The 13221-nt window shown below is 41.4% G+C and overlaps 1 protein-coding gene across 4 annotated transcripts in view; it reads left to right on the top strand.

Annotated features, from left to right (window-relative positions):
- Positions 1–13221, top strand: part of SORCS1 (sortilin related VPS10 domain containing receptor 1) — a 474955-nt gene that overhangs the window by 374617 nt on the left and 87117 nt on the right. For all 4 annotated transcript variants that reach the window (XM_036336058.1, XM_036336055.1, XM_036336056.1 and 1 more), the window contains exons 11-15: positions 6772–6874; positions 7139–7215; positions 9239–9330; positions 10703–10810; positions 12317–12434. In XM_036336058.1, the coding sequence (XP_036191951.1) occupies positions 6772–6874; positions 7139–7215; positions 9239–9330; positions 10703–10810; positions 12317–12434 (498 nt within the window). The remainder of the gene's footprint in view (positions 1–6771; positions 6875–7138; positions 7216–9238; positions 9331–10702; positions 10811–12316; positions 12435–13221) is intronic.

Here is a 13221-nt window from a genome sequence, read left to right on the forward strand (position 1 = left end):
GAGAGAGAGAGAGGGAGAGGGAGAGAGAGAGAAAGAAATTATGAATCAGTATTCACAGTCATCATACAATTCTGACTTTAGCGATATCCACACTCAGCTTGCTTTTTGTGTCCCATGAAGTCGGAACAGTCACTTTGCAGATTCATCTCCTGTGTCTGTAGGCAGGTCGCCTCCTACTCAAGAACATGCCAGCAGCCATAGGGTGACCTTGTTAGTTGCAGAGGATATCACGGTTGTCACTGTGCGTCAGGAAAGCGGGCTGCAATTCAGCCTCCCACTCAGCTTCTATCCTTATAACTGGCAACTTACGGAGGGAGTGGGGAGCCAGTTGTTACAGAGAGTGCACAAAGCCAGTGACAGAGTAAGTAAATGGGGCAGTTATTACTGCATACCTTCTCTATGCGAGGCATAATTCAGCAGCATTTTGAAAACCAGGGCCACCTTCCTAGTTTAACTATGGCAAGTTGGAGCACCCTGATATTTTGCCCAAGGCGCATGGCCTGCACCATTGCCTTAATGTGGTCCTCTCTCCTTTCGTGCATGTTGGAGATGAAATGTCCATGAGAGAATTAGCCATGTCATATGAAGAGACTTCCCTGGGTCCTCTGGTGTCATAAATGAACCATTAGAAATGCCTCTTCCACAAAGCACTTGGCAAGGTGTTCCCTGCTCCACCCCATCCCAGTGTTAGAAAGTCCTTTTGCTCTGCCCCCAAAATATAAATGCTGAGACCATCCTCAGAGAATCCATCATGATTTCTACTCCCTCTACAGTGACAGGCTCCTAACTGCTCCTCCTGTCTCTACTTGGCAGTCTCCTGTGTGAGTGTGTGTGTGTGTTTAATCCAACTTTATTGCGTTAAAACATACATACATAAAAAGTACCTTTCTAAGAGAGTACTTTGATGAATCTTGACTAATTGTATACCCATGTAACCATTACCACATCAAGATAGAACATTTTAATCACCTCCTCAAATTCATTTGTTCCACTTTGCAATCACTATCCACACCTCTGACCCTAGACAGCCACTAACCTCTTTCTTTTATGGTAGGGTTTTCTTTCCTACATTTTTATGTAAGTGGGATCAACTTGAGCTTGAAACATTCAGGTCATGTCTCTCTTTTACTTAAACCTTCTATGACTAAGTTAGGTCAAATGAAATGCAAATACTTTCCCTTAGCAAGTATTCCCTCCAACGTGTCCCATATGGTCAGGCCTCTGGCTACTTCTCCTGCCTGGTCCTAGGCCTCTCTCCCTTTCCTTCCTTACACAGAAAACATGGTGGGGAGGAACTTACCTGTTACCCTACCATTAACTTACCGTGCTCATTCATGTCTCAGACTGTTAATTTATCATTGTTTTTCTCAAAATGCCCTTTTCCTAGTCTGGCCTTTCTCTTTTTTCCTTATTTTTTAAAATATATTTTTATTGCCCCCCGGTTTGGCTCAGTGGATAGAGCGTTGGCCTGTGGACTCAGGGGTCCCGGGTTCGATTCTGGTCAAGGGCATGTACCTTGGTTGCGGGCACATCCCCAGTAGGGGGTGTGCAGGAGGCAGCTGATCGATGTTTCTCTCTCATCGATGTTTCTGGCTCTCTGTCCCTCTCCCCTCCTCTCTGTAAAAAATTCAATAAAATATATTTAAAATATATATATATATATATATATATATATATATATATATATATATATATTTAATGATTTCAGAGAGGAAGGTAGAAAGAGAAACAGAAACATCAATGTTGAGAGAGAATCATCGATCCACTGCCTCTTGCATGCCCCCCACTGGGAATTAAGCCCGCAACCCGGGCATGTGCCCTTGACCAGACTAGAACCCAGGACCCCTCAGTTCGCAGGCTGACGCTCTATCCACTGAGCCAAACTGGCTAGGGCCTGGCTTTTTCTTAAAATTCAGATCCTTGATTGACTACCTTTGTTCAGAGAGTACACTTAAACTTTTTCTCAAGTTGTATTTGTCCCAGCTCCTTTTCATGCGTGAGCCTTCTCACTCTTTGAAATCAGCACGTGTAATTCCCCTGTTCCCCTGCTAACATGTGAGCTACCCAAGCTGAGGAACTGTTGCTCTCTTTTTGGCCAAGAATCAGCTCAAGAACCAGACCTGCCGTAATGCAGGTGCTCAGTGCAGGTGTTGTGGCAGGCGTTGTGTTTGTTTGAAGCAGAGGCCCCATTGACTGTGTTGTTGAGGTTTACGATTGAACTTTAGTGGATGCCCTCCCTTCCACTGAGAGTCACAGGAAAGGACTTATAATGCCACCTTCTGAAGCTCCTGGGCTCACCTTGACCCCAGAGGTGACAAAATCAGGCTCATTAAGACAGACAGAGTAAAGATGAACTAGTAGGATGGGGATGGACAGTGCCCAGGAGTCTTTTGGCCTCCCTCCCTCATTAACCTTGTTGTTTAATGTTTTTTTAACCTGAGTTTTATAAAACAGGCAGCAGGGCGAGGAGGGGAAATAACAAAGGGGGTGGGGAGGACAGACCAAAATCATTTTATAAAAACCCGGCAAAGGCACAAAATTGGAAAGAAAATCTTTGAGCTACGGGAGACCCGGACTGTTAGAAATCTTTTTTCGGCTTGGGAGCTGCTGGAGATAAGAAGTGATTTTGAATTGTGAGTACTTGGAAAGTGACAGTGTCACCAAAAGCACAGCCTAGTGATTAGAAGAGAGATTTTCCAGGGCTGTTAGAAATGTGGAGCAAGTTCAGAATTACAGCCCCAAAAGGAATGTTCCTGCTAAAATGTACTCTTTAGAAATAAGACATCCAGGGTAATTTATGGCTGTATTTTTAGGACTTTCAGACTGATTGCCTGGAGGGCTCAGCTGGGATTTCTCTCCTCTGAAGACTGGGTAGCACAATTAGATGGGGTATTACAGGTCACGGTCTACCTGCCTCCAAAGCCTCAAGATTTGGCTCCTGGGAGGCAAGATGTGAGTCGAGCCTGTGACAAATCCTCGAGTCCCCAGGGGAAGCGTAGTGTTTCATGGAGAGAGACTATGATTTCTCTATGGATTCAGTTGGCTGCTTTCGGTTGCAGCTAAGGAGCCAGCTACCCTAGAGATTCTCGATTCTGCTTTCCACTCCTTTGCACACTTGACTGTGTGTGTTGTGTGGGTTGGAGTGGGGCTGAATGCCCCATACCCAGCCAGTTGGTCCAGGGGCCTTGCTCTTCTTTGCCATTGACCCTCTTCTTTACTGAAGATCTAATAGATTCCCAGCTCCAGCTCAAAGTCAGAAACAATAAGTGTGTGTGTGTGTGGGGGGGGGGTGGATTTAGAGGCTATAATTTGGGAATTTATTTGCTGCCTTATTATTTATGAAACCTCGGATCTGGGTTTTCAGGACAATCCTTGGATTAGGATCCCAGGGATAATGGTACCATGAAGATGAGACCTAAAGGTTATTGATACAGAGGTTTCAGGGAAAGAGGAAGTGGAATGAGAAGTTGGTTGATCCTCAAGTAATCTAACCATTTTTTGAGTTGATTTATTGCATGGTGGGGAAATATGTTCTATCATTTAGTAATTCTGCATTGGCCATTCACAGTGCTTGGAAGACAGATCAGTTAAATGCAACAGATATTTACTGAATGCTTGCAATGGCCAAAGGAGTTTTATTTGCTAAAATAAGACATAAAAGAATAAGATGAAAGAAAGGTAATTGAGACCTAGAAGTCCACCATGGACTTCAGGGTTTGTGCACTCTCTGAAATCGGATATAAAATTCTGTGTGCCCTTTTTCTTGGGAAAGAGTCCTTCATTGGCATCAGGCTCTCAAACTCTGTATCTGACCCTGCAAAGATTACAGATTAAGGATCCAGCTGCTCCTAGAATTGATTGATGATATTCCATGCCCTGTGACTATGCAGAGACATATCAAAGGGCAGCATCCACACATGTATGCTGGTCCCTCCATTCCCTGTAAGTCAGGCGCTAGGTCATGGTCTTTTTAGTGCACCGTTCTATATTGTCCTAATGTGGAAGAATAAGAAAAAGAGAGAAGTCCCTTTGGGACAAGCTGTGTTTTTTGACGCCACTGAATTGGAGATAACTCTGGAGAGATACTCACATATGTGGTACTTGTGTGCTAATGGGGGAAAAGAAGGCAGGAAGGCAGAAAGGAAAGAAGAGAGATGTGGACAGAGTGTCCCCTATCTGGGCAAAAAGTACCGAAGAATCAGAGAACTGTGTTCTGTCCTTCAGGAGTCTGTAGTGGCTCGATAGCCATTATAATAAACCTCTCTACTAAGCTTTAGTGACTTAACTTTGACAAATGTCCAAAACCAGCCAGGTATAAACGTTTAAGTTTAAACATGTGAAGATGAATCACTTACCATTGTTTTTCATCGAACATTGATGTAGACTATCTAACTTCCTTGAAAAAAAATGGGAGAAATAAAATAAAGCCACGAAATATTCTCCTCATACCAGCTGGGGGCAATCCAGTACTACAAATGTGAACACGGAGAAAAAGTGCACCAGGGAGATCATTTCTAATGTTGCCGCTACTGCATGAACTGCTGTCTTTTCTTCTCAAAATAACTTCTCTTGGGCTCTGAAAGCCATACCCACGGGCTGTGCTGATATGGTCATTTGGAAATGCACTCTTTCCTTTGCAATGGCAAGTCCCCATAGCAAAGAAACCGTGGGTCCCGTGGCAACTGAGCTTCACAATCTTCCAGACCGTTGAGTGATGAAGTTTGTGGCAAGTGGCCACTCAAGATTGCAAGCTGGATGCTCCCTTGTCCAGGGATGTTCCACCTTGTTGGGTGGTTCAGAGGTGCTCCATTCAACCCATTTACCTACGCATTTCCCAAGGAGTGATGCGGTTCTAATGCCACGGAGATGCTCATATTACTCTGATGATGTGGTTTACAGATAAGCCTGGGTACTTCTGGCATTGTTCTGAGTAAAAGAGTGGTATCGTTCACTTCCTAACATAAAAGCATTGCTTGTTACTTCAGACTTTCATTTTTGATTCTAGGCTGGGTTTCACAGATGATGCAATGGAGTACTTGACATTTTCTCTTTATTTGCAGAGTGTATCTCTTGGGGGCATAGAACCATATGTGAGGTATGCGAGGTACAGGATGGTGCCTAGTAAAATAAAGCGTTGTAGACCAGAGAAGGGGGATCCTGATAAGCTGCCACTGTCAGCAAAACTTCCATGGAAAAAGAGTCTGACACCTCTGCTTTATCCTGTTTTAGCACCTGAGAGCTGTGCAGTGTGTTCCTGGGACCTTGGCAATTTAACGATACCCATTCTGGTCTTTCTCTTGGATGAAAGGGAGCCAAGTGTTTGGGTCTGATTATTTCTTCTTATAGAGGGGAATCTTCTTTACTCTTTTGGAACATTATAAAGTAAAAATTCCCTTTTTTTGAAAGCTTTACATGAAATTTTCATGTAAAACTGATAATATATTACTATTGTCATTCCTTGAGAGTTTACTCTCTCTGTCGGTGGAAGAAAAAGACCCTATTGTGGTCCACTGTTTTAGTTCACCAGTATTTTGGTTGCTTTTCTTCCTGAGTTTCATTTTTAGTTTGTCATTTTACACTATCTGATATAAATTTAATCAGTGCCTCTCTAGATCTCTGAGTATCTGCTGGTTGCGACTTAGAGAGCAGAATCAAAGTAATAACAGAGATACATTGGTGATTCCAAAAACTCGAGTGGATAAGATTAGAAAGTAATCTTCCTCAGCGATGAAAAGAAGTGTGGATTCAGACACAAATTCTTAGTTTTTGACAACTCAGTATAAGAACTATTCCAAATGAAGCTTGTATAAGATTTATTATCAAAACTGGTGATATATTAATCAGAAAATTTGATCAAGATTTTCACACACAAATAAACAAGTCTCTTAAATTTTCATTTAAATTGCTGTTATTGGTACATCTTGCCTACAAGGATGACTTTTCTATTGAATAATACTGATTCTGATAATACCCTGTTGATTGTCTGTTGGACGTTTAGGATAGTCTCACCCATCATACAGTTTCTTTTGTACAACTGAGACCAAGTTCTCACATGGAGAGTGGCTAAAAGATGCCGGCTGACTTTTTAACAGCTCTCCCAGCCTCACCAAACCTTTTTTCCTGACGTCATGTCCTATTTCTCCTCTTTCGTATGACTATATACTGTATTGTAACTCAAATCTTCTGTGTGTTTTTCTTTGTGGTTTTTCTTTGTGACTGAAATGTCCTTTATTCTGAACATCTTACCTACCTACCCATTCCTAACCTGCCAATCTTTGCCCAAGGCACCATTTTCTCCTTGGAGCCTTCCTGATCAAAAGTTGGACATCATTTTGTCACCCTGTAGAATCTCATATTCTATCTGTACTGATCTTATGGTATTAAAATATTTTCTATTTATGTTAATCAATCAAAAGATCTTAAAATCTACACTCCATGATAGTCAAGACCAAATTTGAGTCAATGTAACTCTTTCATAAGCTACACCTAGCCTTTTACAGATAAAGTGCTCAAATGTTTTGGTAAATGCTCAAATGGCAATGAAGGCAGTCAGTTCAATTTAAAATGAAGAGGCCTTCCCTCACCAGCTTGGCAGCTATCTTATGCTTAGTGGACACTAGGTATTTGTGGAATGAAAACAGGTGAATGAAAGGGTACATGAATGGATGCATAGATGGGATGGTTAGATGATTGGATAGATGCTCTGAACATGAGATTGAAATGACTATTTAGATTGTGTGCTTTCATGACACTCATTTTTCCTCTTCTCAGCCTTACTGCTCACTACACCTTCACCTTAAGGTCTCTGAGAATCCCTACACATCAGGGATCATTGCCAGCCGAGAGACAGCTCCCAGCATCATAGTGGCTTCAGGTAAGAAGCTCACCTGGTTTGCTTGCTGCTGTAAATTGTGTTTATTTTAAGAAGCTAGATATCTCTGCTAGGAACTTCATGAGCAAGCTGAAGATATTTTTCGAATTGCACCTAAACTATTGACCCTGAATCAAGTATGCTGAAAAACGCTGCTCAGATATGTTTGCAATCTCAGTCCATCTCAGGCGATGCAGACTGCCCATGTGGCTCATTGTTAGCTTGTACAGAAAGTTCCGTCCACTCATGGCTCTGTGCTCTTTCTAGGTAACATAGGTTCTGAATTGTCAGACAGCGACATCAGCATGTTTGTCTCTTCAGATGCAGGGAACACGTGGAGGCAGGTAAGAAAGCGTGCTGGGTCAAGTTGCTGAAGTCTAACTGACATTAAATTTGCTCAACTCGATTCCATTCTGGGAACTTATTCTCCTACACATAATAACTTATTCAACTACATATAAATCCTAAAGCTTTCCAATGCATTTATTTAGTCTTAAGTCTTTGAGGTTAGTGAATCTTTTTACAATTTGATTTTTTTCTTCCCATTCAATAAAAATGACCCATTTGCAGAGCCTTTATAGAAGAAAGTTTATAAGGGACAGTGAAACCAAATTAGATCTGACTGAATTTTTCCCATAAAAGAAAACCAGAACCCTAAAGTTTATCATATAGGGAACATGGCGCCTAGAAGGTAGATTATATACCTAATGCTAGGTTATCTCCATAAATTCCCCATGCCTTGAAGTCAGAATAGAGAGCAATGCAGTGATATAGAAATAGCAATTACCCAGGTGGTTTTCTGAGATGTTTAAATCTCATGAGCAAAAGACAGAGTAATAACCATCACCGTGCATATGCTAGGGAAAGTAGAAATGGAATCACTTTAAACCAATGTGTTTAGCTTAAATGCTTTCTCTCTTTCTTCTGAATGAAAATTAGATACCCATAGCATATAAAACAGGCATTTAATGAGCTTTCACAATCATAACAAGATATGTGCCTAATGCATGGTTGTTACCCTTCAATAAATATGTTTTAATAACCCACTGACATTTAATTATCATACAATAACTAGCACCGTAAATTGAAATTTAATGCACAGGTAATCACAGAGCAATGAGAACAACTCTGCTTTATATTTTAGTCAGAGATCTCCATGCTATGGTCCAATTGCTATTTCCTAATTCCAGGCCCCTAATAAGTCCTCAGTGGGATTCACGTATTGTGAGAAGGGCAGGGCAAGAAAGAAATTTGCCTAAAAACCTCAGGGCTCTTGATCTTAGAGGCAATGAGCACTGTTAATTTTCCTCTAGAGAATAGTTAGAGAGCCAAGATCCTTTTTTTTTCCCTTCCAAAACCCCAAACAAAGCAAAATAAGTCTCTATTTCTATGGTCCTTGGATAGGATATACCTTCATATGGGCGTAAGAAGTAAATAAAGGAGACTTGACTTGGGGTAGTGATCACACAATACAATACAAATGATCTATTATGGAATTGTACACTTGAAACCTAAATAATTTTATTAACTAGTGTCACCCCAATGAATTTGATAAACATTTTAAAAATTTCAAAAAAGAAGTAAAGGGGAAGAATATTATGTCTATAGTGTAACCACAGACAGAGCTATACTAACAGTGTGACTGTGAGAAGCCAGCATGCATCTTACATAGAGAGGACTTAGAAATTGCTTTCACTCTATTTCCATTTGACTTCACATTGGTTTCTCCACGTTTAGAAAAAGATCCAGTGGCACATGTACCCAAATATGATGATTCCATTTTCATCAGAGCTACTTTATAACTTGGTAGAGACCTATTAATTGAACAAGAACACCTTTTTTCTAGAATACTTGGAAAGTTTGAAAGAACTGTATCTGGAAGGTCATTGTAATGCTGCAAGCTCCAGCTCCATCAATCACTACATACATGCTCGTAGGCAAGTTTCGACATCTCTCTCAACCTTAGTGGCCTCGTATATAAGCATGAGAATGTGAGATTAAAGTATCTCTAAGGTTTCTTCTACCTTAGAATGTTACCCAATGTGAGTTATCCAATATTCTGACGTGATTATCAATGGGAATCAATAGGACATGCCACAAAATAAGATCAGAATATAAACATCAATACATAACTATTCTTTACATTTGTTTTGTGGTGCACCTAAAACAATTCTATGTAACTCCAGGGGTACATGTAGCCCATCTTGTGAAGCATTGTTCATTATTGTGTCTTCCCAAAGATTTGGGGAAACCTTGTTCAATCAGGAGAGGGATTATTTTTTCTCCTCATGTGAAGACGAATTATCTGAACTCTGGATGTGTGTGGACATGGATGTGTGTCCATGTGGATGTGGTTTCCTCTTCCAGATCTTTGAAGAAGAGCACAGTGTCCTGTATCTGGATCAAGGTGGAGTCTTAGTTGCTATGAAGCACACGTCTCTTCCAATTCGACATCTCTGGTAAAGGCACCTGTTGCCCATGAGTCATACTCCTTGCGGTTCCTCACTGTGAAGGCTAGGAGTCGGGCTATCAGACTGTGATCATGTTTGTTGTAAAATGTCAAGGTCTACTAGAACATAATTTACACCTTTGCTCTTTTAAAATAAGATTGTGGCCTGTTGGAGAAGGAAAGGACGTAGGGAGGGAAGGAGGGAGGAAGGGAGGAAGGGAGGGAGGGAGGGAGGGAGGGAGGGAGGGAGGGAGGGAGGGAGGGAGGGAGGGAAGGAAGGGAAGGAGGGAAGAAAGGAGGATGAGCTCTGCCCCTGAGAGAGGAATTACATTGTAGTTTTTAAATGTGACAATACCCTCTCCAGTACCTTATCCTTTTAGCACAATTGTGGGTAGAATGCTGCACCAGGTATAATCTCTGAGTAGCATAACTCCTTTCCCAAATAATGCCTCCTCATTACCAGTATGTGTGTTCTGCACAGAGATCAGGATACTGTTGCTGATTGTACTTCCTTAGTTTCCCGTTTGGGGGTGACATTCTGCAACTCTAGCTGTAGGTCTTCTGCAGATGGATGTGCAAGTCCTAACTTCCAGAGGGGTTTCCCACAGACTCCTTCATGTGTGTTTTTGAAAGTGACTCTCTCCACATGCGAGCTTGTTCCAAGTCAAAAGCCTGATTTTCCCTCCTCTGGTAGCTACTCTGGCGACTGAAGGGAAAGCTGCAGAAATAAGAGAAACAGAGGCTTAGCCTGGTGGAAGGCATCCATAGGGAAGGGCAGAGCAAAAGAAACATCCTGCGTGACCCTCAGAGTTGCAGACTTCTCTCCTCTTGCTATCAAGAGTCTGTCCTTCTGCACCCATTCATTCACTCAGTGAGTCAACCAGGATTTATAACGATGTAAGAGAGATTCTATAAGGCTCTGATCGCTTGGAGAGATTCTGTGAAGCTCTGATCGCTTGGAGGTGGCTGGCTCAAGTCCATCTAAATAGGTCCCCTATGGCCATTGCTCTTCAGAATCACCTGAAAGGTTCACTACTAGACTACCCTGAGGTTTTGGAGAGAGTCACATTGAGATCTAAGATCTAATAAAATATCCAAATTTAAAAACGGATTCTATCAAATACTCATTATTATTCTCATTTCATGCAGCTCTCCCCTTGTTAATGTAATAATACACCCGGTCCCAAATCGCTGGGCTAACTGTATTTCTACCTTCTCATGTAATTAAGGACACTTATTCACGGCTCACTTTGACAATGCCTTAGGCACTTTTCAAATGGATTCTCTCCTGGTTGGTAGTATCTTTCTTTAGAAAGGATTTTTATTTTTCCTTTGGAGATCTGAGGACTGTAATTGATTTTTTTTTCTTCTTCTGTCATTAGGTTGAGTTTTGATGAAGGGAGATCTTGGAGCAAATACAGTTTCACATCTATTCCCCTTTTTGTGGATGGGGTTCTGGGTGAGCCTGGGGAAGAGACTCTAATCATGACGTAAGTGGAACACGTCTTGATATTCATCCAGAAACGGGTTTTTTAGCTGTTTGTTCGCTTTGCTGCTGTTAGGTTTGGAGTTGCCGGCAAAGTCCGAACATGTGATTTCATGATCCCCCCGTAAAGAGGAAAGTAAAGTGCGGGCACCAGTTTCCTGACTTTTACTAATTATGGGGAGTCCCATGCTGAGGGTGGGTGGCAAACTAGCTCTTTTCTTCCCCTCCTGCATGGGCTGAGGGAAATGAGAAGAGATCATTGCAATAGAAAAGAAAGCTATGCATTTAAAACTTTAATAATAAACAAATTCAATATATAGAAAGACATGGGCATATAAGGAATGGTTTCACTTTAAGGCAGAACTCAGAGCTTGAGCAAAACCCCACGCAGGCTTTCCTTTTTCCCTGGCTCTCTACCTAACCCAATTGTGAGGCATATTAGGGAAACCCCGAGAACAATCTGTTCTTGGGAAATTGCATTTGCACTCATTCTTGTCTGGAAAGAGATGATCATTAATTTGTGAAAGACTTGATTAATGACTTGCCTGCCTGTGGGGTTCAAAACATTGGCTTTGAATTTAAAATATGAAACTGTGCCTTTTCCTTTCCCTAGAAAATTGGACATAGGAAACAGAGGGAAGGTTTTAAAGTAGTTGATCCTGTCGGACATGACACTGTAAAAATCAAAGCCATGAGTTGGTAGATTTTCTAAATTTTCTGTCCCCTTTTCTTTTTCTTTTTTTTTTAATGAAGAAAATAAATCAATAAATATTTAATATGCCTAATAGCTACACTTTTGGCTATGGTAAACATAGCTATATTAGCAATTTATTCCATAATTTGTCTTCATTTAATTTTTATATTTGCAAAACAGATAAAAGATGCTGACCAGAAAGGCTGCTTTGTGGTTTTTATCCTTATCTGCGATTAGTGATTCAAACACCTCATTAAATACCTGTGTCTTTTCAGTAAGCAGAGCAGAATGCACAGTGTAGGAAGCAGTTGTAAGCACTTGGCCTTGCCGCCCACTTTCCCTAGTGACTGGTAGGAAATTAAATAGCATGAAAATCATGTACATTAGCAAGACAGCCTAGAAGTGCAATCTCAGACCATGTAGAAAGCAGTATCTGTGATTGTTTTCTCCGTTATTGGTTGGTTGGTGGATTGATTGATTGATTTTTTTTTGTTAACCATTCTCTGGTACGATATATAGAAGTGGTCTTTTATGCTAAACACTCTACGTCCTGATCTACTAGTTCTTCAATGATTTGACATTGGTTTTTACAAATGAACAAAACTCTTTGAGCCTCACGTTACCCATAGGTGAAGTGGGGCCAATAATAGTCACCCCCTTTATAAATGCGTTTTGAGGATTAAGTGGTATGATCAATGCCATGTACTTATTAGCATTTTGCTAAATTCATAGTAGACACTGGGCAAATGCTAGCTGCTGTTATAACTATTGGCATTTTTATTATTGCAATTACCTTTATCTTTATGAATTCTGTAGAGTGTTCGGACACTTCAGCCACCGCTCTGAATGGCAGCTGGTCAAAGTGGACTACAAGTCCATTTTCGATAGAAGGTGTGCCGAGGAGGACTACAGACCTTGGCAGCTGCACAGCCAGGTAGGAGGGAGAGAGCAGAGGGTAGATGCTGAGCGAAAGGCATGGGGAGAATTGGGGGCAAGCTAGTCATTCAAGTATAGGAATTGGGGTTCTCTAAGCCAGAATGCTCCTCTTGTGCTTTCTTACGTGTTTTGTGTTCCACAGCAGTGAACAAACTCTACATTTTATAGCTTGTTGTGAAGTAATTTCTGTTTTTATTGTACTGGGATATAATGAGATAAAATTCAAATGTGTTTGGCTTAGACTTACAACTCAAAATGAAATACCAACTCAGCACGGGCATCTAAACCTAATTTATCTGAGCATGTCATATGGATGCAGGGTGGAGGCAGGGGTGAGCAAAGGGTCTTGAATCTGATCTAGCAAAGCAAACAGAGACATAAAATAACAAGCTTATGCTCTGTGAGCAATGCCAGGAGTGTCCTTCCTCCCCACTCCTGTGACTCCCTGGGACCAGGTACTGATTCTTGCCTCTTCCAGGGTACTCGTGGTACAAGAATGCAGAATTATTAATAGGAACCTTTCCTTCGTCCTGGCTCCTCAGCTATTTAGCTCATATCTCAGTGCTTGTCTGAAAGCCTCTCTCCTTTGAGTTCCCAAGCCAGACGGCATCCAGGGCCCTGAAAGGATGGTCCATTGCAAAACCATCGCCATATTCAGGCAATAACACATCGTTTACCTCCAGCCTAGACTGTGATATATTTACATGTATGTGTGGAGTGGAGCCGGTTAAAGTGAGTTTTGTAAGAGGGACAGGTTGTAGTAGCTGAGACTGACAGAGCTGTGC

The sequence above is a fragment of the Myotis myotis genome, unplaced genomic scaffold (genome assembly GCF_014108235.1).
Source record: "Myotis myotis isolate mMyoMyo1 unplaced genomic scaffold, mMyoMyo1.p scaffold_m19_p_15, whole genome shotgun sequence".
NCBI classification, from domain to species: Eukaryota; Metazoa; Chordata; class Mammalia; order Chiroptera; family Vespertilionidae; genus Myotis; species Myotis myotis.